Source organism: Protopterus annectens, chromosome 1.part2 (genome assembly GCF_019279795.1).
Source record: "Protopterus annectens isolate FY-2018-M chromosome 1.part2, PAN1.0, whole genome shotgun sequence".
Taxonomy (NCBI): Eukaryota; Metazoa; Chordata; order Ceratodontiformes; family Protopteridae; genus Protopterus; species Protopterus annectens.
In genome coordinates, this window is record NC_056727.1 from 954,820,185 (window position 1) to 954,844,588 (window position 24,404).

The window sequence follows — 24,404 nt, forward strand, 5'->3', positions numbered from 1 at the left end:
GGTAGGCAGTGTGAACCATTTTGCCCTCATCCATTGCCTTGATGACCTTCTCAAAGAAGTCCACTAGGTTGAGTAGACATGACCTGCCCTCAATGAAACCAAATTGAGTTGGGTCCAATGTGTGGAGGTTTCCTATGTCATTATTGATTATTTCTGTGGTAATTCCTTCTATGGATTTGCATGCAAGACTACTGATTTTTATGGGTGTGTAGTTTCCAGGGTCTATAGATGGGCCCACCTTTGTGCAGAGGGATGACTTTTGCTGCTTTCCATTCATGAGGCAAAGAGACCTGTTTTGAGGCTGCAGTTAAACAGCAATTCCAGAGGGCTTGATAGGTCATGTTTCATACTGTTTAGAAGACACCCTGGGATATTGTCTGGGGCCCGTTGATGCAGAGTTCTTGGCCTTAGAGAGGGCATTGAGGACTTGTTCACTGTTGATCGTAGAGGGGAGTTATAGTAGATGGTATTTCCTGAGGGAAGGTTGAAGGGGAGAGAGGGGTAAAGCTGAAGCTGAATTTGTCAGCCAGTAGGTTGCTATATCTTCTAGCTTAGTATAGGTGGCTCCATTAACAATGAGCTCTCACACAATTGTTTATTGCCTTTGAGGTTGTGGACATGGCTAAAGAATGTCTTACGATTGTCCTTGGCTTGGGAGACCAAATTTACCTTGGTTGGCTTTGGTTGATTTTATTTGTCCTCTGTGTTGTTTTAGTTTGATGAGAGTGCTTTTATTCTGCTTAATGCTGCAACTTCTTTTTTGCCATCATTTTCTTCATTCTGTTATACAGCCTGTTGATGATGTAATTCCTCCACATTGGCTTTTTTTTTTTTTTTTTTTAGTTAGTTCTGCACTTCCTCCTGGTGGTTGCAACTGCCTCTCTGCCACTATTAACATGCTTTTATAGGGTTTCTGTGAACAGTTTCGCATAGGCAGCAGTAGTGTTAGTGTTTATGGGGGCTTGAGATTTTGCCAGGTTATCACTTAATAGTCGGAAGTTAGCCTTAGAGTAGTTTCTGAATATTCCAGGTTTAGCTGGGATTCCTGGTTTTATTTTTACTTCAAAGGAGACCATTTTGTGGTCTGACCTTACCAGGAAGGCATTACACTGGGGGGTGTGCATATTTTATAAATCCTTTCATTTTCTCAACCACTTGTTTTGTGAGTATTGGCATGTTTTATAAATCCTTTTATTTTCTAAACCACTTGTTTTGGTGAGTATTATGGTGGTAGCAAGCTGATCAGGAAACCAGACTTTGTCTCCTGCAGCAGTCCACCACCTCTTCCTACAGGATTCCCACCTGTTTTCAGGTAAGCTAAGAGATGCAATCTACCCTTTCTCTTCTGGGCCTGCCTTAGGGCTTCTTTCTAGTGAGCTTATGCTTATTGAATGTCCTGTGGGAGGCATCCAGCAAGCATCCTCATTAGATGTTCTCTGACCAAATTAACTGACTTGATTTCAAACAGAAAAGAGCTATAACTGTACTCGTAGATCTCCTGAATTGCTGAACTGATCACAGTATGTCAAAAAGTGAGCCCAGCTACATTTCTGCTTCTTGTATGTTTGTCTTTTGATCAGTATCATACTCTCCTCTAGCCAGTAGGCCATTGCTCTTCATGCCTCCGCCCCTTCTTCACCTTAAAATAGTCCTTTGGTGCGCAGGTAGCAGTTGTCATGGATGGACGTGATTTTCATGGACTCTGGCATAGTGACAGACTCATTGAAAAGTTAAGAAAGCAGCAAAAGGCAGTCTATGAAAAGCACTAGGAGTGTTGTTTAGTGAATCTTTTGATATTTGAATGGTTCTTGAAGGGCTAAGGCAGAACACATGCAACTGACCTAAACATGTGTACAAAGAAGTGATTTTACAGGAGAAATAAAGATGGCCATCGTAGGTTGCTGTTTTGTCATTTATTGTGGCTTAGAATTGGCCAGATGTTTTTAATCTCAGCTGTCTTCCTGGGCAGCATGGAAGAATACATTTACTCATCCTCCACATTACCTCGAGGGGTGATAAACTACATGTCTGTTATTGTGAGAATCCACCGGGACTTGGTTTAAGAGACAAGACTCTGGAAGGATTGACAAAAGAAGACTAGAAGAAGCTACTCTTTCAGATGTCTGCTTATTTTCATTATCTAATATCTTTGCGCATCAAGAGTATAATGTAGCAGATGAGTCATCAAAGGTGGCAGGAACTTGACATTACACTATGACGCCATGACTGATTTTTGTCCTACTGATTTCTAAGAGGGTGTCAAGGCCATTTTTTTTAACTGCTTTGACGATAACCCTGTTTGTTCAGGCAATAAAAGTTGAACTTGAGAAACTGTACCTTTTCTAGGATGTAGCAGAACCATTGTCAGTTTATTCCTAGATTTGGCCAAAAGCAGTTCTTTAATAGAAAGTTGGCTGAAGATGTCATGGAAGCTTCCAGAGTAGCCATCAACCCAAAGGAAGACAACTCTGATAGCATAATCAAGGCCATCTAAGTGCCTGTTCTAGAAGTTTTCATTCTAATCTGTGAAGACTTGCCTGATTGCTCCACTTAGGAGGCATTTGGCAGCTGTATGTTCTACTTAACCTTGTGAATAAATGCCACACAGGAAGAGAGTGGTAAGGATGGTTTCATCCGGAGTATTCTATTCTGTTCCTGTCTCTGCTGAGGTAGTAGTCCTTATATGTTTCTGATGACCTGTCCCCTCAAAGGGCTGTGGCTAGAAAAGAGATATCAAGCCTTTTATTAGAGGGGAAAAAAACAATCCAAAGGTTCTATCAGTCAAGGACTACATTTTTTTTCTCCAGATTCTGTTTCCCAGAAAGTCTAAGGACCTCAAGCCCATACTGGATTTCAGTGGTCTAAGCCAGCATATTACAAAAGAGACTTTTTGCCTGTTGAATTTCAAGAAGACAGCAGTAATATAAACAGCAAAAATAGAGCTTTGGGTAGTCATCAGTTTAAATTAGAAAAAGTCTGTAAATTGCTGTGAATTGTTATAAGAAATTGGTAGCTGAAGTGTCTTTCATGCCCACAAAGTCAACAAGGAAAAGCAAAGGTTAAGTAAAAGGTAGTTCACTTGTGACAGCTAAAAAGGAGACTGAAAGAAGTGCTGTGGAACAGAGATGGGAAAAGTAGCTGACCAAATGCACTCTGAAGTTTTCAGGATAAGTGAGTCTCTGTTGGAATGTATAGAGATAAATAACAGAAGGCTGCTGAAAATTGACGTTTAACCAGTCACTCAGAGAAACAGTTGATATCCAGAGTGCTGGAAAGGAAATGAAAGAAAGAAAGGTGGAACAGCAATTCACATATGAATAAATGGTACAGAAAATGATGTGATATAATCAAAATGTGACTTAAGTAGAGGTTTGCACACTAACAAACCAAACCAAAGGGAAGGATTGTTAAGACTGAGAAAATGACTTCATACATGGACTGGAGTATCTACTGATGATATTAAGCTAGAAGGGGCACATAGAGTTAAATATTCTCAGTTTGGGACAGAGAAAGCAGCTGAGACTTGTGCAGACTAAACTGTAGACATAACAGCTAAAGAAATTAATTATTTCTAATTTGTGGAAGAAGGGAGGAATCTTAAATGTTGGAGTCAACAAGAATTTACGTGGATAATGGGTTTTCATTATAAACACAAACTAGCTGAAATGTTTTTATTCTTTTCATAAGACTTGCAGAGAAGTAGAACTTTGTTTTAAGTTATTGTATCATGCATTATTTAAAATCTTCTAGACACTTGGATTAAAAACCTACACACCTTTGGCAGGCACAAGAGGAACTGGCAAAAAGAGAACAGATGATGATAGGAGATAGCATAGACGGTCAGTCACCAGGTGCAGAAAAGCAAACTGTGGACAGTTCAAGGGAGAGATTTCCTGTTAAGCCCTTTACTGTTTTCCAAAAGAAAATAATGGGTAAAACAAAGCCGGTCAAAATATATATTTTTTCAAAAATAGAATATTCCATTGTAAAGAAAAAATGCACTGGGGCATTAAATATGGACTTTGCTTAAAATTATAAATGTTTATATATAAATTGATGTAATGTAATCATAATGTGAATTGCATTCTGAAAAAACACCTTAAAACCATTGAAATCATTATATACTACGTAGAAAATATCTACTTGATTAAATGTAGTAATTTGTTTATGACAAGCTTTTAGGTAAAATGAAAAGTTTGTTTAACTGAATGGAAGGAGTAGAGAGCTATAGTATGTTGGCTAGTAAAGGTTTCTGTTCTCAAATTGTAAACTGTGTTTGTTACTTATAAATAAAGATACTGTGGGAGTGTGGAAGGAAGAGAAGTGACTGATGCATGAAAAAGAGAAGTAATATGTTACGAATGCAAGTAGGCAATATTGTATAAAATTAGTTTTTGTAATGCTTGCATTTGGTTCAGAAATGTATGCAAAATTAATGAATTTCGTACTGGAGACAGTTAGTCATTGCTCTGGCTTCTGCAAGAAGAGTATCCGAGTTGCAAGCTCTTATAGTGACTCAAACCCATCTTATTTTTCACAAAGATATGGTAACTTTGACAACAAATCCTTTGTCTGTACTGGTTTCAAAGTTTATTTTGAGCCAGGCTACTCATCCCTGTTTTCTTTCCACAACCAAAAAATAGGGGGGGGGGGAGAATTCTTCACACACTGGATGTCCACAGCCAACTTAGATGCTACATTGACAGGATGACTGCCCTTCAGAAATTCTAATCAACTGTTTGTTTAGTGTGAAGGTAAGAAAATGAGAGAGTCTGTGTCTAAACAGATAATTTCTAAATGGTAGTCTCATGCCATTGCTTTTTGTTGCTCTCACTATAAGAAGACACTTCTAGGCAAGGTCAAGGCCCACTGTTTTAGGGTTTTGGCAATATATATATATATATTTTTATTTATTTTTTAAAAGGGGTGGACACTAGAAATATACTAAATATACTAGAGACAGCAACTTGGCTATCTGTGCACAACTTTACCAAGCAGTACAAATTAGATTGTTTCTCTGTGTCCAAAGTGTAGGCTTGGTATGGCTGTTCTCCTGGAGCTTCTGGACTCTGATCCTTCTCTTTCCCTTTCTTTTTAAGCACTGGTATTCATCCATATAGCTTAGACTAATGCAACAATGATATAATGGTGAACGTAGTACAGTTGTGTAAGTAAACTTTCCATAATAGTAGATGTTTGAATAGGTCACTGTTGCAATAGGACCTCCTTCACATTATTCCCCATTTTGTTGTGTTTCATGCCAGGGTTTGGATGTTTTTTCCTTTCTCTTTCTCCGATCACATACCTAGATGGTATTACTGTAGCTTCCCTTGCTCTAAGGCAAGAAGGCTTTGAAGGATTGGTGCCGAAGTCACTCACGTTATACTGCTTTCCTCCAGTTGTACAGCCATTAAGCAAGTAGAAAGTTTACTTTTTTATTTAATTTTTTTGTTGACCAAGTAAGGTCCCACTAGTAGTCCCTTTTCAGGGGAGACATGAGGCGGGATTTATACTACTAGGGGAAATTTAGCCAGACATCAGGAGCATTCCCTACTAGTCTAGCATACAGCGACACAATTTGGAATTATGCTTCCTGCTTCTGGTCCAAGCATGAAGGCAGCTAAGAGAAGCAGTATGGAAGAAGATAGTGTGAATAGTAGTGTAAGCGGATGGAAAGAAGGAAAGGTGAGGTGAAGGCAGTTGAGCCTTCACAAGAAAGCTTATTTATGGTGAAGGAGATCATGACAATAGAGGAGAAGGAAGAAGGGTATGGTGTTTAAGGAGGAGGATAGTGATAGCAATAGGTTATTCCATCAAAAGTTCTTTGAGGGTGAAGGAGAGTTGTTGGGGGAATTAACAACCCTCCAGTCAAGAGGGTTGCAGGATGTATATTTGAAAGATTTGATAGAACAAAAAATAAGACAGAAGCAAAAAAGCAGTGTTGTGGGGAGAAATAATGGACAGAATACAGTAGGAGGAAGTACAAGAAATAAGGCTAGAAAAAAGAAATCGTATGTGCAAACTGTGAAAGGAGGAGAAAAAAAAGGATGAAAAGAAATTGGAAGTGAGAAGAAAACATTGTGTGAGAATTAGTAAGACAGAAAAAAGAACTAGACAGGTCTGAAATGTGGGAGAGCGTCATATTGTCACTGGGTATTGAACTCAGAGAGGTAAGAACATTTATTTGCATTAGTAAAGACACTTTTTGTGACATTTTTTGAGGAGGCACAATATATGGAAACATTTTTAGAACAATATGAAAGAAAAAATGATAATCTGTGGAACGTATCTGTGATAACAGGCATTTAACAGAGGAGCAAAAAAAGAGAATATATATATATATATATATATATATATATATATATATATATATACATATATATATATATAATTTTGTACAGAAGTTGAGAGAGTTGAGAGACTCTTAAAAGCTGTGTGTAGAGAAGTAATGGATGTTATGAAGATTTATGAAAACAGGTTTATGGACTGGTTGATGAGAATGTGAAGTCATATTGCAAATGCAAAATGATAAAATAATACATGTGCCTATTGTAATCAATGTGGAAGAAAACTGGTTTGGTGAAGTACTGTGGACAACCAAAGACATTTATTTCTGTGGCAAAAATGATCATTTAATTGTGATAAAAGAAAATGTTTTGTGGCAAAATTGATCATGAAGCAAAAAAAAAAAATGTGAACTAAAATGTATTAAATGTGAAAAGTGTAGGACAGTCATGGATGGATTGTGATTTAAAAAAAATATATATATACAGGAAAGGAGGGAAGCTACAGTAAACTGAGAATGTAATAGAACATGATATAGAAACAATACAAAAGGAAGATGAGAGAGAGACTACAGTAAACATAAGGTAAAACGTAAGGGAAGAAGTAGAAAAAGAAATAAGTAATCCGAGTGAGGAAGGAGAAGAGAAATGGATATGAATTAAAAACAAAAGAAATTCTATTGGAAAGAGAGTAAAATATGGAAAATGTAAATTTAAAAAGTATAGTAATAGAAGAAAACAAGAATGGAAAAGGATGGAAAAAAAAATAACGTAATATTTGTTGTAAGATCATAGGTTACTAGGCTAACCACCCAAGGGCCCTTACAAGCCTAGCCAAGTTCAACCCGTGTTCCCAAGGGTGTCTGGTTCAAGCAGACTCTAAAATCAGCACCTATTGTCTCTGTCCAGGAGGGATACAGGTGGAACCTCCAGGGTGAATTTCTGGTTACCCATCCAGTCGTCCAAATTCCACTTAAGTAGGGCCAACGAGGGGCTTTGTTTAACATGAATAGGAAGCTTGTTCCAAAGGTGAGGCAACCTCTGTGAGACAAATCTATCTGGTGAAATCATATGCGCAAACCATGAAAGAATAGTGTGAATCTTATCTATAAATGTGAACAGTATTTAGAATGTAAGAAGATAATTAGGGGTATTAGAGTGGTGTAGATGATTGGATATGGATATCAAAATATTAATAGATGTGAGAATTTTGACAGAAAAAGAAAGAGTAGAATACAAGTTAACGAACTATGTGAAGGAAAAGTAATATAGACTGTAGAAGACTAAAGTTGTTCATGAATAGCATTTCTAAGTAAAGAAAATATAGAAATTTTAGATTTCACATTAGTAGTTTTAGGAAGAGATTTTAATAGTGGATATAAAATGGAAGAATCAAGTGTACAGAATTGTGGCAGTGTATGCATATGTTATACAAAAAAGAAAAATGTTTAAGAAAATTCTTGGTTATGTTAGTGGCAACATGCAAGTTATATTAGTAGGCGATTTTAATTGTGACTTAAGACAGGCGAAAAGGAGCAGATGTTAAAGTTATTGCAGAACTAATAAAAAGTGGTAAAATGTATTTATGGGGTAATAGGCAGTGGACTTACAAAAGAGGTAACTTAAAAACAAAAATTGACTATTTTATACTACCAGTTTGAATATATTTCATAAAGGTATAAAATTACAGGATTTTCATTTTCAGATCATGTAGCAATTTGGGTAGAAATTCAAGTTAATGTATTAAAATAGGTAGACGCATTAAAATATTAAATGAAGTGGAATTAAATGAAGATGTAAGAAGAATAATGTCAAAGTTATGGGTAGATCATATATATAGATATGAGGATTTTTTTTACAAAAATTGGACAAGCTGGTGGATAGCTTTTAAAGAGAAATATAAAAAATAGTTTTTGGAATGGCAAAGGACAAAAAAGAAAACTAGATAGTTGTAAATATAAAGACATTAGTAATCACATTTTTTAGAGATATAATAAATGAAGGCTTTATAGAAAAGGAAAAGAAAATATATGAAGTGAATCAGAAAAGATTAGAAGGCTGTTGTTTAAACAGAGATCTTTTTTACAAGGCAAAAAAGAGGAAGCGCCCTGCCTAAGTAAGATGGTTAAAGAAAATAATAGATTAGTAAGATGTTAAGTGATGAGGAAAGTAATGTAGTGAAAACATAGAAGGAAATAATACAAATAATAAAAAAATATGTTATGGAAACATTTGTTAGAAAATAAAATAAAAGAAAGTGTAAATAGAACTTAAAATGGTTAAAGAAGATAATAAAGAAATGGAAAATGAAATTACTGTAATAGAAGTGAAAAACGTTTTAAAAACAGCAAACTTAGAAGCTGCAACAAGAATAGATGGAGTAGAATATTTGATGTGCAAAAATTTGAATGACTGGCATGAAAAATATCTAACAGAGGTTTTTAATGAATGGTTAGAAAAAAGTGTACAAGATGAGAAAATATGCATGAGTGTTAATGATGTTTATATGGATGAAGGGAGGTAAAACATATAATAAAGAATTGGAGGCCAGTAGTGTTAAATAAGTTGATTATAAGATATTTATGAAAATATTGCAAAATAGAATAGAAGGTAAAGTAAATAAGCTGCTGAATGAAACAGTGTTTGCAACAAAAGGAGAGCATGAACTTTTAATGATGAGAAGTAGTAGATATATAATAAAAGTGGAAGCTAAGGTCTTTAATAGGAAATGTTAGTAAAGCATTTGATAAAATACAACTTGCAGTGTTGTGGGAGATTTTAGAAGAATATAATTTAAGTAAAAAATAATTAATGTTCTAAGATCAGTGTATAACATTAAAGTAAGCTAGATGTTCTACAACAGAAGGAATGCAAATCCCACCAATGTTTTCATTTGCAGATTATTTAATATTAGTAGTTAAGAATGAAGAAGGGATGAAAGCAGCTATTAAGACACTAAGGAAATTAAATGTGTTAGGTTTAAGTATTGTGAGGAAAAAAGTAAAGGATTAGATTTTTCAGGTGTAATAAAAGGTATTCAATTTAACAAGGAAGAAAGAGAAATTCTAGGATTAAAAATTGGTAATGAGCAACAGAAGTTAATACAGTGGAGGGATATGTTAAGTAAAATAAGAAATATTTGCTTGTTTTGGTGAACATTTAAACGTACATACAGGAAGAACGTTTATATGCTGAATTCAGTATTAGGAAATGTAGCTCATTTAGCAAGTGTAATTTTGATGCTAGTTGAATTTGAAAAATAATTATTGTCTGTATAGTTTACCTTTGTATAGGGTTCAAGATTAAAACCAATCAAAAGAGGGATTCTTTGCTCCTATAAAAAGGAGGATTGGGTTTAATAAATCCAGTTGTACATATGACATCATTGAATTTGTACAAAATGCTGGCTTGGATGAAAGAAAAACAAAGAAAACTGATAGATATAAAAGAAAAATATAGAGACATTTGGGAGAAACTTGAACATCTTAAATGAAGTAAAAGTATGATGAACAGAAATGAGATTATGTCAAACAAAAAATATTATTATGGAAAATTGATATAAACAATAAAGAAAGAATGTCATGAAAATATAATGGAGAAGTTTTATTATATTGTTCCATGGAAGCATGTAGAAAAAGAAAAGGCAAAAATGAATAGATGTTCAAAATATGTTGACTGTACATATTTTTTATCAAGATAATCTATAAATAAGCTTCCGGTAAAGGTGAATATGCAGTACAAGAAACTAGAAGAAAAGATTTGTTTATATTGTGGAGAGGTGGAAACTACAGAACATATGTTTATGAAATGTGATAGAGTGAAACAGTTATTGAAACAAATATATGAAAAAGAATGTACAAAGGGATTACAAATGTGAATTTGGATATGATAGAACATGGGTATTATGAAAATATAAAAAAGGTGGATACTTGGAATGAAAAGTTGTTTTGTGTAATATGGATTATATGGAATGCGAGATTAAAGGAAGTAAGATTTAATGGAAAATGGTTATTGTCAGATATTCTGAAAAATATAAGATTTTGGTTATGGAAAAAACAGTGGGGGGATTAAAAAGCTAAAGAAAAGTTTAAAAATGATTGTATATAATTGTAAATATATAAAATGTATATTATGAATTTTAAATAAAGAACCCCATACTCTTTTTCGGTAGGTGCCATTGGATCTTTTACATCCACCTGAGCTACTACCAACTCAAGTAGACGGTCTTGGTTTAATGTCGCATCTGAAGGATGACACTCTTGAGTACAGCACACCCCCTTTATGCTGCATTGCAGTGTCAGTAATTGATCTGCCTGGGGTGGAAACAGAGCCCACAGCCTTCTGTACCAAAGTTGTGTGTGCTACTTGTGTCACTTGCACTGTCCAAAAGCTCTGGAAGCTGGCTGGTCATCCAGTCCTTAGCAGGATACAGTAGCTAAGTAGCTTAGGCTACTGCAACAATGATCTGTTTGAACATCTACTGTTATGGTAAGTTTACTTACACAACTGTGTTTTCCTCATCCAGTTAGACTGAGTTGGCCAGGTTTACTCCATTCCTGGAATACATCCTTATGTCCCTGTGTTGTATGTACTGGGAAGCCATAGACAGCCCTTAAAACTGCTACCACAACAGATGGAATTACGATTCTCCACTTCTGGTATTACTTTTTAATTAAGTTATTTATTTATTATTCCTTTTCCTTTACTATTTTTTGACTGCCACCCTTCTTTTGCAGTGTGCTCAAATGGGGCCTATTCATTCCTTCAGGTAAAAAGACTGGCTTTTCTATTTTTCCTTTCCCTGGCCTTGAAGGGTCAAGCCCACCAGTAGTGCTCTAATCTGAAGGGTCCAGGATTTTTCTTTTACTCTTAATGCCGCTTCCCCACACATGCTGACATCATCACATGAGGTTGGATGGGCAGTGGACACAGCATATATGTCTTCCCATCTCCCTGCTTGGTGTTTCCACTCTGAGTTCCAATAAAGAGGGTTCCAGTCATTATTCCTCTCCCATTAGCTGTGCTAATCCTCAATGCCTGCACTATCAAAAACAAGAGCTGTTTATCAAACTTGAGTTGTCTGGGTTATAGTTGTGTTTTTTTTTTTTCATTTGTCCCACCAGCATGCATCCTTTAACCAAACTGGATGTGCCTTGGAATATTTAGCACATAGCTAATCCTTTGTGCAACCTGTTAGCAGAAATGTTACCTAGTGGTAAAATCCTTAGCTAAAAGAACATTAAACATTTTTGTTTTTTGTAGTCTGTCCCATAGGAAGGCATTACTCACTTAGTTTTCATACTGTTTTACTGTGATGATCTTGGCCAGGTTGTGACTTTGTTTCTACAGCACGGTGCTTATTGTCTTTTGTTTTGTTACAACTGAACACACACTGATTTGCAATAAAATGCATTTTTTTAATTAAACAGGGTTAACTTCTAAACCTTTGTGTACATGCAGTACCATGATATGGTTGATGCTTGATTTTTATCATGGTTGCACTTGTTTGTTTTACAGCACAAGTTAGAAGCTGCGCTTTTGGCCCTTGGGCAGTTTACTCATGCACTAGCAGAGTTGATGGCCTGGATAACACACACTGAAGAATTGCTGGATGCTCAGAGACCTATCAGCAGTGATCCCAAGTTCATTGAGATTGAACTAGCCAAGCATCATGTACGTAATAAATTTTCTTACAGGTTGTGCATACTTGAAGACATTTCTTGGCATAGTGCAGTAGTCTTAAAATCTACTTACATGGAGTAACATTTTTGAATACTGATTGTAATGGCATAAAAGTAGCATAGAGTACAAAGATTTACCTTAAAATTTAAATGTTATTTCCCTACTTCATCAGCTTATGTTGTTTAGTGTACCCACAGAGGTTATTTTGCTGTTTGTATGAATGTATGTGCATTTTTAATTTTAAGTATTGGCGACTGTTGTGCTGTTTTCTGAAACATTGACAGGTGCTTACATAAGCTGTAACATGCAGAGAGTAGGTAGAAAAGAAATTAGATGTTTGCGTGTTTCTTTTAGAAGAGTACAACACATCTGGAGCCGAGAATTAAGCACAGTAGGGAATGCTTTATAATGCAAAAATCCAAAACAAAGGCACTTGGAAGGACAAAATATTTCAAATCCACGGAGTTATAATCCACTCAACTTGTTTTATAATGCTGTTGTTATGCTTTAGTATACATTGTGATTTACAAACAAATGTGGAGTGCCTTATTGTACCATACATATGACAGTATTCTTTGGTAAAGTATGTGCACAGGGAAAGTTTTGCATTTCTGAGGGCTCCCATTTTAAAGATTAACAGGTTTTTGTTTACAGTTGTGAAGTTAGATTACTTGTGCAGCTAATCAGTATAGTCATCTTTTGAGAACCCTTTTCTCCCATTGCATTTTTAAAATGTATTGTATTTAGACTTGGGTAGCATATTGAATTTCAGAGCTAATTCCATGGCAGTAAACTTTGTGATATAGAGGTACTTGTGAACTACAGCTGTATGTATGAATAAGGAGCAGCTGTGATCAGTTTTTGGCTCCAGTGGGGCCTAACAGTTGAAGTTTTAGAATGAAAACAGAGTTGTTGTGCAGTGCAGGTTTTTGGGGTTTGTTTTGGGGGATTTTGGAGGGCAAGCAAACACTCATTTATCTTTTATACCATTTAGGTACTCAAAAACGATGTACTGGCACACCAAGTCACCGTACAAACAGTAAACAAAGCTGGCAATGAACTGCTAGAGTCAAGTGCTGGGGATGATGCCAGCAACTTGCAGCAATGTCTGGACAAGTTAAAGCACTGTTGGGAGTCTGTGTTACAGAAAACAGAAGAGCGGGAGCAGCAGTTGGAGTCTGCTTTGCAAATGGTATTGGATTTTTATTGTTTGTATCCTTTCTTTGTTACTGGGCTCAGATGAAAGATTAGTATTAGTCTGTACCTTATAGTTAAAGTTATGCAAGCTTTGGCTGTAAATTTTTATTATTTATTGGTGAGGCCATACATACTCTGTTTAGGATGTTTGTTCAGAATGGTATCAGATGGATTGTACAATTGTGATTACTCTGTTCTTAACTAGATGAGTGCACAGATCCTGTAGACAGTTTTCTGTCAGAAACCAGGCCATACCCACCCAAAAACTAATTTGCCTTAAATACACAGGATCTGTGTAATTGATTACATATTTACAGGTACAAGAATTCAGTAGTGACATGCATTAAGAAACTAAGTGTATACAGCATGCAAAATATTTTCAGCTGGAAAACTGTTGTCAGAGCAAGGCAATCATTAGAAAAACAATCAGATAATTTTATCCAAGTTTTGAAGGTTTAATTTTTGTGATATGGAGTCAAGCTGAGCTCTAAAGCTATTTGACTTTTTCAGCAGCAATCTTTTGTGGCTTTCGTTTTGTTTTTCACTGCTTTGTGAATTTTTTTTTCTTGAATATGTTATCCAGTTGTACACATGAGGGATTATTTTGAATTTTAGATGCAGCATGTGTTATAGCTTTAATACTAGATTTAGCATCTGAATCTCTTAACAGAAGCAGTTGATTATATGTTGTAATATGTCTTGTACATGTCTGTATCAGTGCCTGTAGTACAAACAGTTCAAATTTATTTAGGTACTTATTTTTATAAAATATTGTCCCAAATATAAAAGCAAAACAAGTAATACAATGTAAAACAACAAAAGTAAGACATAAAGTTGATTAACATGTCATCAATCCACACCATTATAGACTAATTCAGATAGGTAGGTTTTTAATGCCTACCTGAAACTGACTGGTGAGGGTCTGTATTGAAGCCACCAAGGTAGCAAGTTCCACAGTTATGGGGTCTAGTAGTAAAAAAGAGCAAAAGCCTGAAGTTTCCAAGTTAATCTGAGGAAGTGACAGCAAGCCCTCAGAGGCTAAACACATCATCCTTACTATGCAGTATACCACGATAAGCTCCTTCAGGTAACAGGCACAGATTGCAGCAGATTATAAATTTGTGTCTCAGCCAATGCTCACAAGTGCCATGTTGCAGTGCTCCTGTTGCGAGAGACTGTAGCATATCACAGTGCTACTGTTTGGCAGGGGCTTACAGGACAAAAATGGCATCCTTAATCTGGTGTGAGCACATTCTTCGTAGTGGCAACAAAAACTGTAGTCTGTCTGGGCAGCCTTGAGAATCCCCTTGCTGTGGCGTTTGCAAATTTATGAAGAATCTATTTAATATCATGCTGGTCTTGTTTAGGGGGTTGATGAAGACTTGATGGAAGTGTTATGCACAAGGAGGACACTGTAATGTGCTGTGGTGTTCAGTATGCGTTAGTGGATAGTAGAATTCTTTAATACATAACCAAGTTGTAAATCTTGTGGAAAGTATCAGTAATGTTAAATATAGCTGTTCCAGCCGTATTTGCAAAGTAAGTGTCCATGTCTTGCAAAATGCAAGTGCAGTGCTTATTTATTTTTCTGATGAAAGAGATGAGACAAAATACAGGGTATGATTTTTATCTTGTTGGAGTTTTTCTTCCCATGGCTCCATTGCAAGTGGGTTGGGTTCTTCCCAGCTGGAAGCAGTGATTACCAAACATAAATTAATGTATAAATGGTGAAGTTTGATTACTTACCTGGGCATAAAGTGGTTCATCTAAAGGTTTGCTGCAGGTAAAGAAGGTAGTTGCAGTGCAGTACCAGCATCCAAGTCATTGCTTACAGCACTGGTGGCTGTGGCTTAGAGCTAAAGAGGGCTTGTAACCCTCCTCCTGTGGGATGGGTTGACTGCTATGAATCCCAGATTTTATGAAGCTGAGATATTAGCACATTCTTTGCGTCATGTGGTTTCAGAGGGGCTTGCAGTTCATACATATCCATATATTTGCAAGTCATACACAAGACCATATGTAACCCTGCAGTGATGATATTTCATGCCTCTGTTTGAAGGTCAAGTAGGACAGGAAAAGGGGAAAAAACACAAACATACTCTTACAGTGACAGCAAAGCCCTTGCACGTGCATCTCTCATTCTTTTCATTTACATGCTATGTGTGTCGATGGACATCTTGGTCTTCCCTCATGAGTACCGTTTTTAAGTTTTTATTTGATGTGATTGTAAACCATGCAAGCCCAGTATGCAGTAGTGGCCCTTTCCTGTGGGTAACCATGGAGAACTGTCTGGTAAAGTGATTTGTTCAAAGTCTCTTTGTTTGGAGTTTGAAGGAACCCATCTGAGAAATGCAGTACAGATCTTGTTAGTACCACATAACCGTATTTTTTTCAGCTAAACTGCATAAAATGGAAGATAAAACATAGTGATGTTCTTCGTGTTTCAGTGTTGACTTGTAGGATTTCCCATCGTGGAAGCCCTTGGCCAACCTGACTACCAGAGACTCTTTTCCATCCTCCAAGAGCTGTCTGTCACCCTATCTGATGTAACTACATTTGAGTAAAGGGAGTCATTTGACACCATGATCTCACTTTTTTTTTTTTTTTTTTTTTTTGCTGTCAGAGCACGATGCAGAGTCACAGTAAGTGTGTTGGTTGGTCCTCACCAGAGAAGGAAGACTCTGGAAAACTAAGTAACTTGTTGGGGAACCTTTAATGTATTGTTTCACTTATGTTAGAGAAAATTAATTGTCTTTGCTGTGGCAAACAGATATCACAACAGGGCTTTAATTCCTTTTGTGTGGCTTGTTTGGGGCTAGAACATGATGTCCCCAACTGTGATTTTTGTGCTTACTGTAATAGCAGAACCATTAAGCATAGGATAGAGATTCTAGCTAGGCATCTTAGGGAGTCATCAGGCCATTCGTATACTATGGTGTCTGCTGGTCAGGCTGAAATAGAACTGTCTAGGTGGAGAAAGGAAAAAAGAAAAGCCCTTCAGGTTGAGGGCCTCAGAGAGTGCTCGGAGTTGGCCAGTCCTCCTAGGCTTGTTATTGCCAAAGAAATTGAGGCGTTTTCACACACCCCTTCCACAACTGAAGTGGTGGTACAGGCTTCTATCAAGACCTGGTCAGAATCTGATATGTCTCCTGGCCCCCCCTTCAAGCCAAAAGACTCATTTTGTTAGTTGAGTCCGGGACTGCTGTGCAGGCTCCAGCTTCCAAAAACCATCCAAAGAGTGATGATGGTTCTTTGCATCATCAAGACATTTCCACAGCTATTCGCTCATGGAAGTCAGTTGTCTGTCTGGGTGAGGAGGTCCACCTTAGACCAAAATCAAAGACTGCTCACAAGAAAGAGACGGACTAGACCTTGTGAGGTTGGCTGAAGATTTAATCTCACTGGTTAGATCCAGATGCCTTCCTCCACCTGAGTCTTCACCGAGTAAAAGAAAATGAGACACGCCTTCTGAAAAATTTTCAGATTCTCTAGACTCAGATGACGACTTTAACCAGGAGGAATCCACCTTTAATGAGGATGTTTCCATTGCCTCCTATGGGAATTCTGACTCTGAGGAAAACCTTGCATCACCCCCCCCCCCCCCCCGAGAATATTTCCTTGAGGGAAGCATTACATACCTTGAGGGAACACTTCAAGTGTGAAGCCCAAGACAACTCACACTCAAAGAAAAGGATTAAAGAGTTTCTCAGTCTCCCTGAGCACCCGAAACCAGACTTTCTGCCCCCTGCTCCTAGAAAACCCGACAGATTTTACAGGGTTCTAGATACTCACAAACATCTCTTTAAGAACCCTGTAGTTGTCACTCCATGCCCTAAGGGAGCAAAAGCTAGCACCTCCAAAAACCTCTTGCCTACTGACAAGGAAAGTAGGCCCCTAGACAGATTTGGAAAGAAAGTCTGCACATCTGCTACCCTAGTCATGAGGTTGTTGAACTGCAAGTTTCGTATGGTTAAGTACCAAGAAACAATTCTTGAGCAGATGAAACAGAAATTGATTGGCATTAAAAACAAGGACCTCTCTAGGTAGTTATTAGATCTGTACAATTCTTCTTCTCAAGTAGTTAAACACAATCTGCACTGCAGCTATGATGCCATGGAAACCTCCAGTAGGGCAGCTGCCAAAGGTTCTATGATCAGAAGGCATCCTTAGCTGTGGGAGCAGTCCATCCTAGACCACTTACAGACCATGCCAAATCTACTCTCCTTGATGCCCCATTAAAGAAAAATGTTCTCTTTGGTCCCAAGGCTGAAGCAGTCCTTAAGAAAATGGAGGGATATGGCCAAGTTCATGCAGACCATCTAGAACTTTCTTAAAGTTCAACCTCCTGGTTTTAGCAGAAATGACCCTACCACAAATTGGTCCTTTCCAGCCCAGCTTAGCCTAGATGAAGAAAACCCCATAGGGAAAGGAGCCAAAGACAGCACCAGTGGGCCAAACTATGGCAAACAGTCTTCAATAGACCAAGGAGTTCTAGTCCACAGGCTCCTAGCACAAAGCAACCTTGACTTGGGCACGGTACACTCTCTACCCCCTCCCAGGCTGGGGGAGAGGCCATCACTGTTTCACAGAAACTGGGCTCTCATTATCAGGGACCACTGGGGGTGTTAAAACATAATTTCAAATGGTTACAAACTCAAGTTCAAGCAACCCGTAGTTTATTCAGGCCTCCCAGACATTCCTCCAAACCAAAAATCTGAGGCATTAACCCAAATTAAGATTCTGTGCACTCAAGGCTCCGTGGAACCTGTACCAGAACACTTACAAGGAAGAGGCTTTTATTTCTTCCTTGTACTCAGAGAAGAAAGTACCTGGTGGCCAATTCTGGACCTGTCAAAGGCTCAACCAGTTCTTAACAGGTTCCAAAATTCAAACTGCTAACTATTCAGAAATGCTTGCCTATGATGTTACCCTAGATCTAAAAGGTGCCTACCTCCATATTCCCATAGAAGAATCACACAGAATCATCTTGCACTTCAGAGCAGGTACCAGACACTGTCAGTTCTGTGCTTTGCCCTTTGGCTTGTCTACTGCTCCCAGGGTCTTCATAAAATGCCTAGCACCAGTGATTGTCTTCTCCAAGACAAACGGGATTCAGATTTACTCCTACTTGGATGATTGCCTCATTCAGGCAACAAACCTAGAAAAACTCAGAGCGGGCCTGCTTTTCACCCAAAATCTTCTAACCTCAGTGTTCACAGTCAGTGCAGAAAAATCTCAGACAAACCCTACAAGCAGGATAGTATTCCTGGGGACCCTTCTGGACTTGGCTCTCCAGAAGACTTTTTTGCCCCCCAGACAGTCTCCATCCTGACTCTGTATTTCAAAAAAATCTTGGTCAGGGAGTATCTCAGGGCCCTGGGTTACATGGCCTGTTATGTTTCCCATGGCCAGACTGCATATGAGAAGACTTCAGTGGTACCTCAAGAATGTGTGGTGCTAACATGCACAGCCTCTTACCTTCAAGATCAAAACTGCTTCCTTGCTTCAGGAAGGAATTTGCCTAGTGGGCCCAGGCATGTTCTCTCAGTTTGGGTCTCCCCTTCAGGTTCCTCCCTTAGGAAGAAACTCTGACAACAGATACATCAGAAATAGCCTGGAGGCCCACTTCAACAGCTTTCAGACTCAAGGCAGATGGGACTTCCAAGTTCGGATACAAATATATAAATCTAAAAGAACTTATGGCAGTCCAAGAAGGCCTGATTGTTTTCTGAAAGAAATGGAAACCTAGAGTCCTGCTGGTCAAGACAGACAGTTCCACAGTTCTGTGATACATAAACGGGGGGACCCACTCTTGCCCGCTTTGCCACCTAGCCATGTATGTTTAGGAAGCGGCACACTCCCTAGGATTGCACCTCGTGGCACCGTACTTACTGGGAGAAAGCAACCAGCTAGTGGATCACCTCAGCAGAAGCCTGTCAGACCCCCCATGAGTGGCGGCTGCATTGGCATGTCTCTCTCTTTCTGCATAGCCAAAACAGTGGGGTATGCCACAAATAGACGTTTTTGCCACCAAAGAAAATGCTAACTTGAAAAAGTTATGCACTGGGAATAAAATGAAATCAGCTTGGAAGTCAGATGCTGTCTCTTTCACTTGGAAAGGTGTTTTCCTCTAATTAATTCCCAGTAAATTCCCCACGGTATTGCTAAAGGTAAAGGAAGAGGGGCCAAGAGTAATCCTGATAGTTCCAGACTGACATAGGCAGCACTGTTACCCTCTGCTCCTCAGCCTAATCATCACAGAGCCATGGCAGCTGCCACAGAGAATGGACTTACTACCACAGGACAGGGGCAAGATAATGCACCCCAACCAGCAGACACTAAGATTGTTAGCATGGATGATTCCTTAATCCCATGGAGGGAACCTCTCCTTGGCAAACAAGTCCTGGACATTGTAAAAGAGGCTAGGAGACCTGGCATAAGGAAGTCTTACTCCTCCAAATTGAAAAGATAGAAGTCACAAAACCCTTGTCTGGCTCAGACTCCTTTCATCCTATCATATTTGCCCAGCCTTTTTGAAAAAGATCTCATATTCCATTAAAATCCATGTTTCACCTATATCTGCCTGTCTGACTTCTCAGCCTCCTCTCTTCACACACCCCTCATGAAACAGTTTCTGAGAGGGGCTGTCCACATTAGGCCTCCTAGAAAGCCTCTGGTCCCTCCTTGGGACCTCAGTTTTGTTTTGGAGAAAGTTATCCTTCCACCCTTTGAAGTGGCACTTCACTGAGTTAAAATTTTTGACCTGGAAGACTTCCTACCTACTAGCTATTACCTCAGCCAGACTGGTGTCTGAGCTTCAGACCCTCGTGTGTGTGGAGCCCTTCATCGTTTTCTATCCAGACAGTCTCTCACTCAGGATTAACCCTTCCTTTATGCCCGAGGTGGTGACAGAGACTTTGTAAAATCAATCCATACATTTGCCTACTGTCTTCCCCAACCCCCAAAACAAGAGAGAGAGGATCCTCCATTTTTTGGATGTGCATAGACAAATGTGTTACTACTTAGAACCAAGAATGACAGGAAATCAGACCAACTTTTTGTTGCATTTGCCAGTATCTCTAAGGGGTGGCCAGTTTTAAAACCAGCCATCTTCAAATGGATCTCCCACTGTATTGCCTTTTGCTACAGCCATCATGCTAAGAAGCCCACTGATGCTGTAATGACGCATTCTACCAGGGCTACTGCTGCCTCTACAGTCTTTCTTAAAGGAGTGGCCACGAAGGACATTTTGGAAGTAGCTACTTGGTCCTTAGTGCATACCTTTACTAAATATTACTTTTTTCTTATCTTTTTCAAGTCCAGAGCAGGATTTGCCACTACCATTTTGCAAGGCTTACTTGCCTCTCCTTAATCTTCCATCCACCCTCCTTTACAGCTTTGAGAATCATCCCACAAGTCAGGATTGAAACAGTGAAACACCAAGAATATTGTACAGTTGTGTACACTTACAATAAATGTAGATGCTCGATTGTATTCACTGTTGCAGTATTATTTCTTATCCTCCTCCCCTCTGGTCTACTGGATGGGCTAGGACATTCATCCTGTAAGTCTGGGTGATTCCTTCCCCTTCCTCTTCCTCAACTGTTCTGGATTCCAGAGTCTCTGACCCCTGACCTCAGATACATGCTGGGGGACTCCAACTTGGTGGGGGCAGGAAAGTACTGAGGTCATGGTGCTGGTCTACTCCCTTTTTTACCCAAACATAGTGATGTCTGATAGGGCATCCACCGGCTCTTGGGGAGGAAAAGAGTCTCTGGTAGTTGGGCCAGCCAAGGGCTTCCACAGTGGGAAATCCCACAAGTCAGGACTGTAACGGTGAATACAGTCGATCATCTACATTTTTGGTAAGTGTTAACAGCTGTACTTTCCTGTGTATCCAAGGAGATTTCAAAAATCAAGCTGAACATAAAGCTAAAACTGACCTAGACATTTGAGGTAAAAGGTTACACATTGATAATACTCTTGGAAAATGGACAGAAAACAATTCAACAGTTTAAATTGAAGAGTTTTGTAAATCATAAAAACTTTGTAGAGTGAGGTGTACCTAATGTTCCCTTAGCCAGGCACACCATCAGCTAAGTAAACATCTAAACTTTAAAAAATTATATAGCAGTAGTTGTTAGTTACAGATGGCATCACCAGGTTAGGTATTAAGGAAAGGCTGTTGGGCTAAAAAAACTAGCCTGTTTCTTTCCATGCTGCACTAAGTTCCTGCAGGGGATAGGTTCTGTTGCGTAAAGGCTAATCATAAAGTATACCTGTTGGAAAAATTGTTTTGCACTAGTGTAACTTGCTGCTACTGTGATTTAATGACAGTATAACTTACATATGCTTAAAAATAGATCTGATGATGTCAATGAGTTTGGATCCGATCCCTGAGATCTGACTCTGCCACTGCAAAATCCCATGTCAACCAAAAAGCTCTCAAGCTCCCTATCCTACCCACAATGCATCTCTTAATCTCCTCCGATCTCGTTTGCAACTTTGCTAAGATGTGGTCATTCCTGACACTCGAGCACTTTTTTGCCCTGTTGTCTCCTTTAAGCTGATTTCTGTTTTCCAATCTCCAGTTTTACTTCGATTTTGTAAAGTAAAACTTACTTCACTGTTTCCTTACCCCTTTTCCCGCTGTCTCTTTCACTATTGTTATATTTAAAAAAAATAGTATTAGTGTTTTTCTTTAGTAATTAGAAAAGGAAAGTATTCTTTCTAGTTGTTTTGGTTATAGTTGCTATGTTGTTTTGGTTATAGTTGCTATGTCTTTGTAGTTGTGTTCTTGTCTTGGCCATGACAGTTGTACTCTGTCACATATTATGGCAGAAAAAGCGAACAGGCTGGCTGGCTTAAAAAAATGTTCTAAGTGCGATCACAAAATCCCACTAAGTGACTCGCACAGTGTGTGTGTCTACTGCCTTGGTTTGTCCCATCTTCAGGTGGACTGTGACATTTGCAAGGCATTTAACCATAGAGCTCTAGTTGAGCGGAAAAATACATCGATTTTGAAAGGCATGTTGACAACCTCATTTAGGGAGGCCATTTCTTGAGCAGACAAAAAGAAACTGGATTCTTCCTTTAAGTCTGGACACTCCAGAGGTTCAGACAGAAGAAGGAAAAGACCTTTGTCGGCTCCAAAAATTTTGATGGAGCCGACTCCTAAACTTGTTAAATGCTCGGATCCAAAGGAAGTTTCTTCAGATTCCACTACTTTGAGGACTCCTCCTTTGGATCCAAATCTCTCTGCATCTAAGGATAGACTGGATCCATTGCTGTTGGATCTGATGGAAAGTCTATTTAAGCCAATTTTGCCCAGAACTCTGTACTCTTCCTACATAGATCCAGTACCATCTGGGGTCCCATCACCGATGTCCTTCAAGGATGCATCTGCAGTCCTTACAAATGGGTTGTCCTGTCGTCAGGCAGCCCTTCGGTCGGCCGGATTCCAAAGTCTGGGTCTGGCCTCGGCTGGTGTCGCACTTCACCCGACGTCATAGCTGCAGTTCTTCGGGTATAAAGGCATCAGCCGACGCCATTTTCCTCAGTCTTTCTTGCCACGTGGCGCCCGAAGCAGAAGCTGTTCGCAAGTGCCGGTCGGTCAGAACCAGAGATTACTACTACCGAATACTTCTACTACTACCGAAGACTTCTAAAAAGCTAAGTGCCCCGTTGGGGACTCTTTCTTGCCTCAGCCAATGTCAGAAAAAGTGAATAACTGTTTAACTTGTGGGAAACAAATACCTCATAAAGATTTCCACTCTTACTGCTTACCTTGTCTAGGCCCAGACCACGACGTAGCAGCTTGTCTAGCCTGTGCTTCTTTTAACCGACGGACGCTTAGACGTCGGTCGAAATTTGCTGAGGAGTTTTTCGGCTCAGATTTTGCTTACATTATGCCGTCGGATCCTCCGACTACGCAAATATCTAAAATGCGCAAGGAAAAGGACCGACACTCGCGGTCACCGCGGTTAAGCCAACCGCGAGTGTCTCGGTTTCGGCTGAAACCGAGCTCGCGGTTCTTCCTTCAGCCGAAAACTTACCTCTTACCGAGGCCTCCTCCAACCTGGTGGAATCGGCTTCTGAAATCCCACCTCTGGCAGGTTCCCAGGAATTATCTGATACTATACCCTTGGATATTTCAACCCCTGCACGTGGAGCTGCTAGGCCACCTACAACCATGTCGATTAAGGCCTTTGCCAGGGCTAAAGCAGCTAAATCTACCAAATCTGTGCCTGCTAAGACCCCCTCTCACAGGCCTAGCTCTTCTTCACAAATGCTTAGTCTAGCAGAGGATCTCATTTCCTTGATCCGGGGATCCCAACCTCACCCAGATAGGGCCTCTCACCCACCTCCAGAGAAGAGGCCTAGAGCAGAGCCCCCTGAGCCAGTTTCTACAGATGACTCCTCTGATGATTCAGATAATACAAACCCTCCAGAGGGCCCTTTCTCCCCTTATGAAGACTCTGATGCTGAAGAGTCCATTCCTTCTGCCTCTCCGCCCGAGGAATTTTCCTTTGGGGAAACCTTGCATGCTATGAGGGAACAATTTCAGTGGCAGGGCCAGGATTTTTCAGACTCTAGAAAAAGGCTTAGAACCTTTCTGCATTTACCACAGCATAGGCCTTTAGCCATCCCTCCAGTTCTCTCTGTTGTGGATGATGCATTTAATGATGCTTGTACTGCTCCTGACTCACTACCTCCGGCCCCTGCTAAGCCCGATAGGTACTACAGGGTCCCGGACACACATTATCATTTGTATAAGGCTCCTTTTGCAGATCCCGAAACTATCTCCCAGGGACCTAAGGCTGTAGCAGCTACCTCTGCCAAAAACCCTCCCTCTGAAAGGGAATCCAGGTCCTTAGAGAGATGGGGTAAAAAAGTTTACACTTCTGCTACTCTTTCAGCTAGGGCCTTGAACTGTCAATTCCACATGATCCAGTATCAAGAATTTATGTTAGACCAGTTAACTAAAAAGCTGTCCTCGGATGAACCATTAGACAAAAAATCTATTCAGGAAATGGTACATAACATTCAGCAGGTCAGTAATCATTCCATAAAATGCGGCTATGATGCACTGGAAGCTTCCTTTAGATCAGCCATGACTGGCACAGTGATCAGAAGACATGCATGGTTAAAAGAGCAGGCCTTACCAGACCATGTCAAATCAAAGCTACTAGATGCTCCCATGGACAAGATCAATTTGTTTGGCTCTCTTGCACAACAGGT

The 24,404-nt window shown here is 39.3% G+C and overlaps 1 protein-coding gene across 1 annotated transcript in view; it reads left to right on the forward strand.

Annotated features, from left to right (window-relative positions):
• The window catches only part of LOC122792184 (microtubule-actin cross-linking factor 1-like), a gene marked incomplete in the record, with an annotated part of 3,579,694 nt that overhangs the window by 3,046,125 nt on the left and 509,165 nt on the right, over positions 1–24,404 (forward strand). The window contains 2 exon segments of the mRNA XM_044059907.1: positions 11,802–11,957; positions 12,961–13,158. Coding sequence (XP_043915842.1) covers positions 11,802–11,957; positions 12,961–13,158 — 354 coding nt within the window.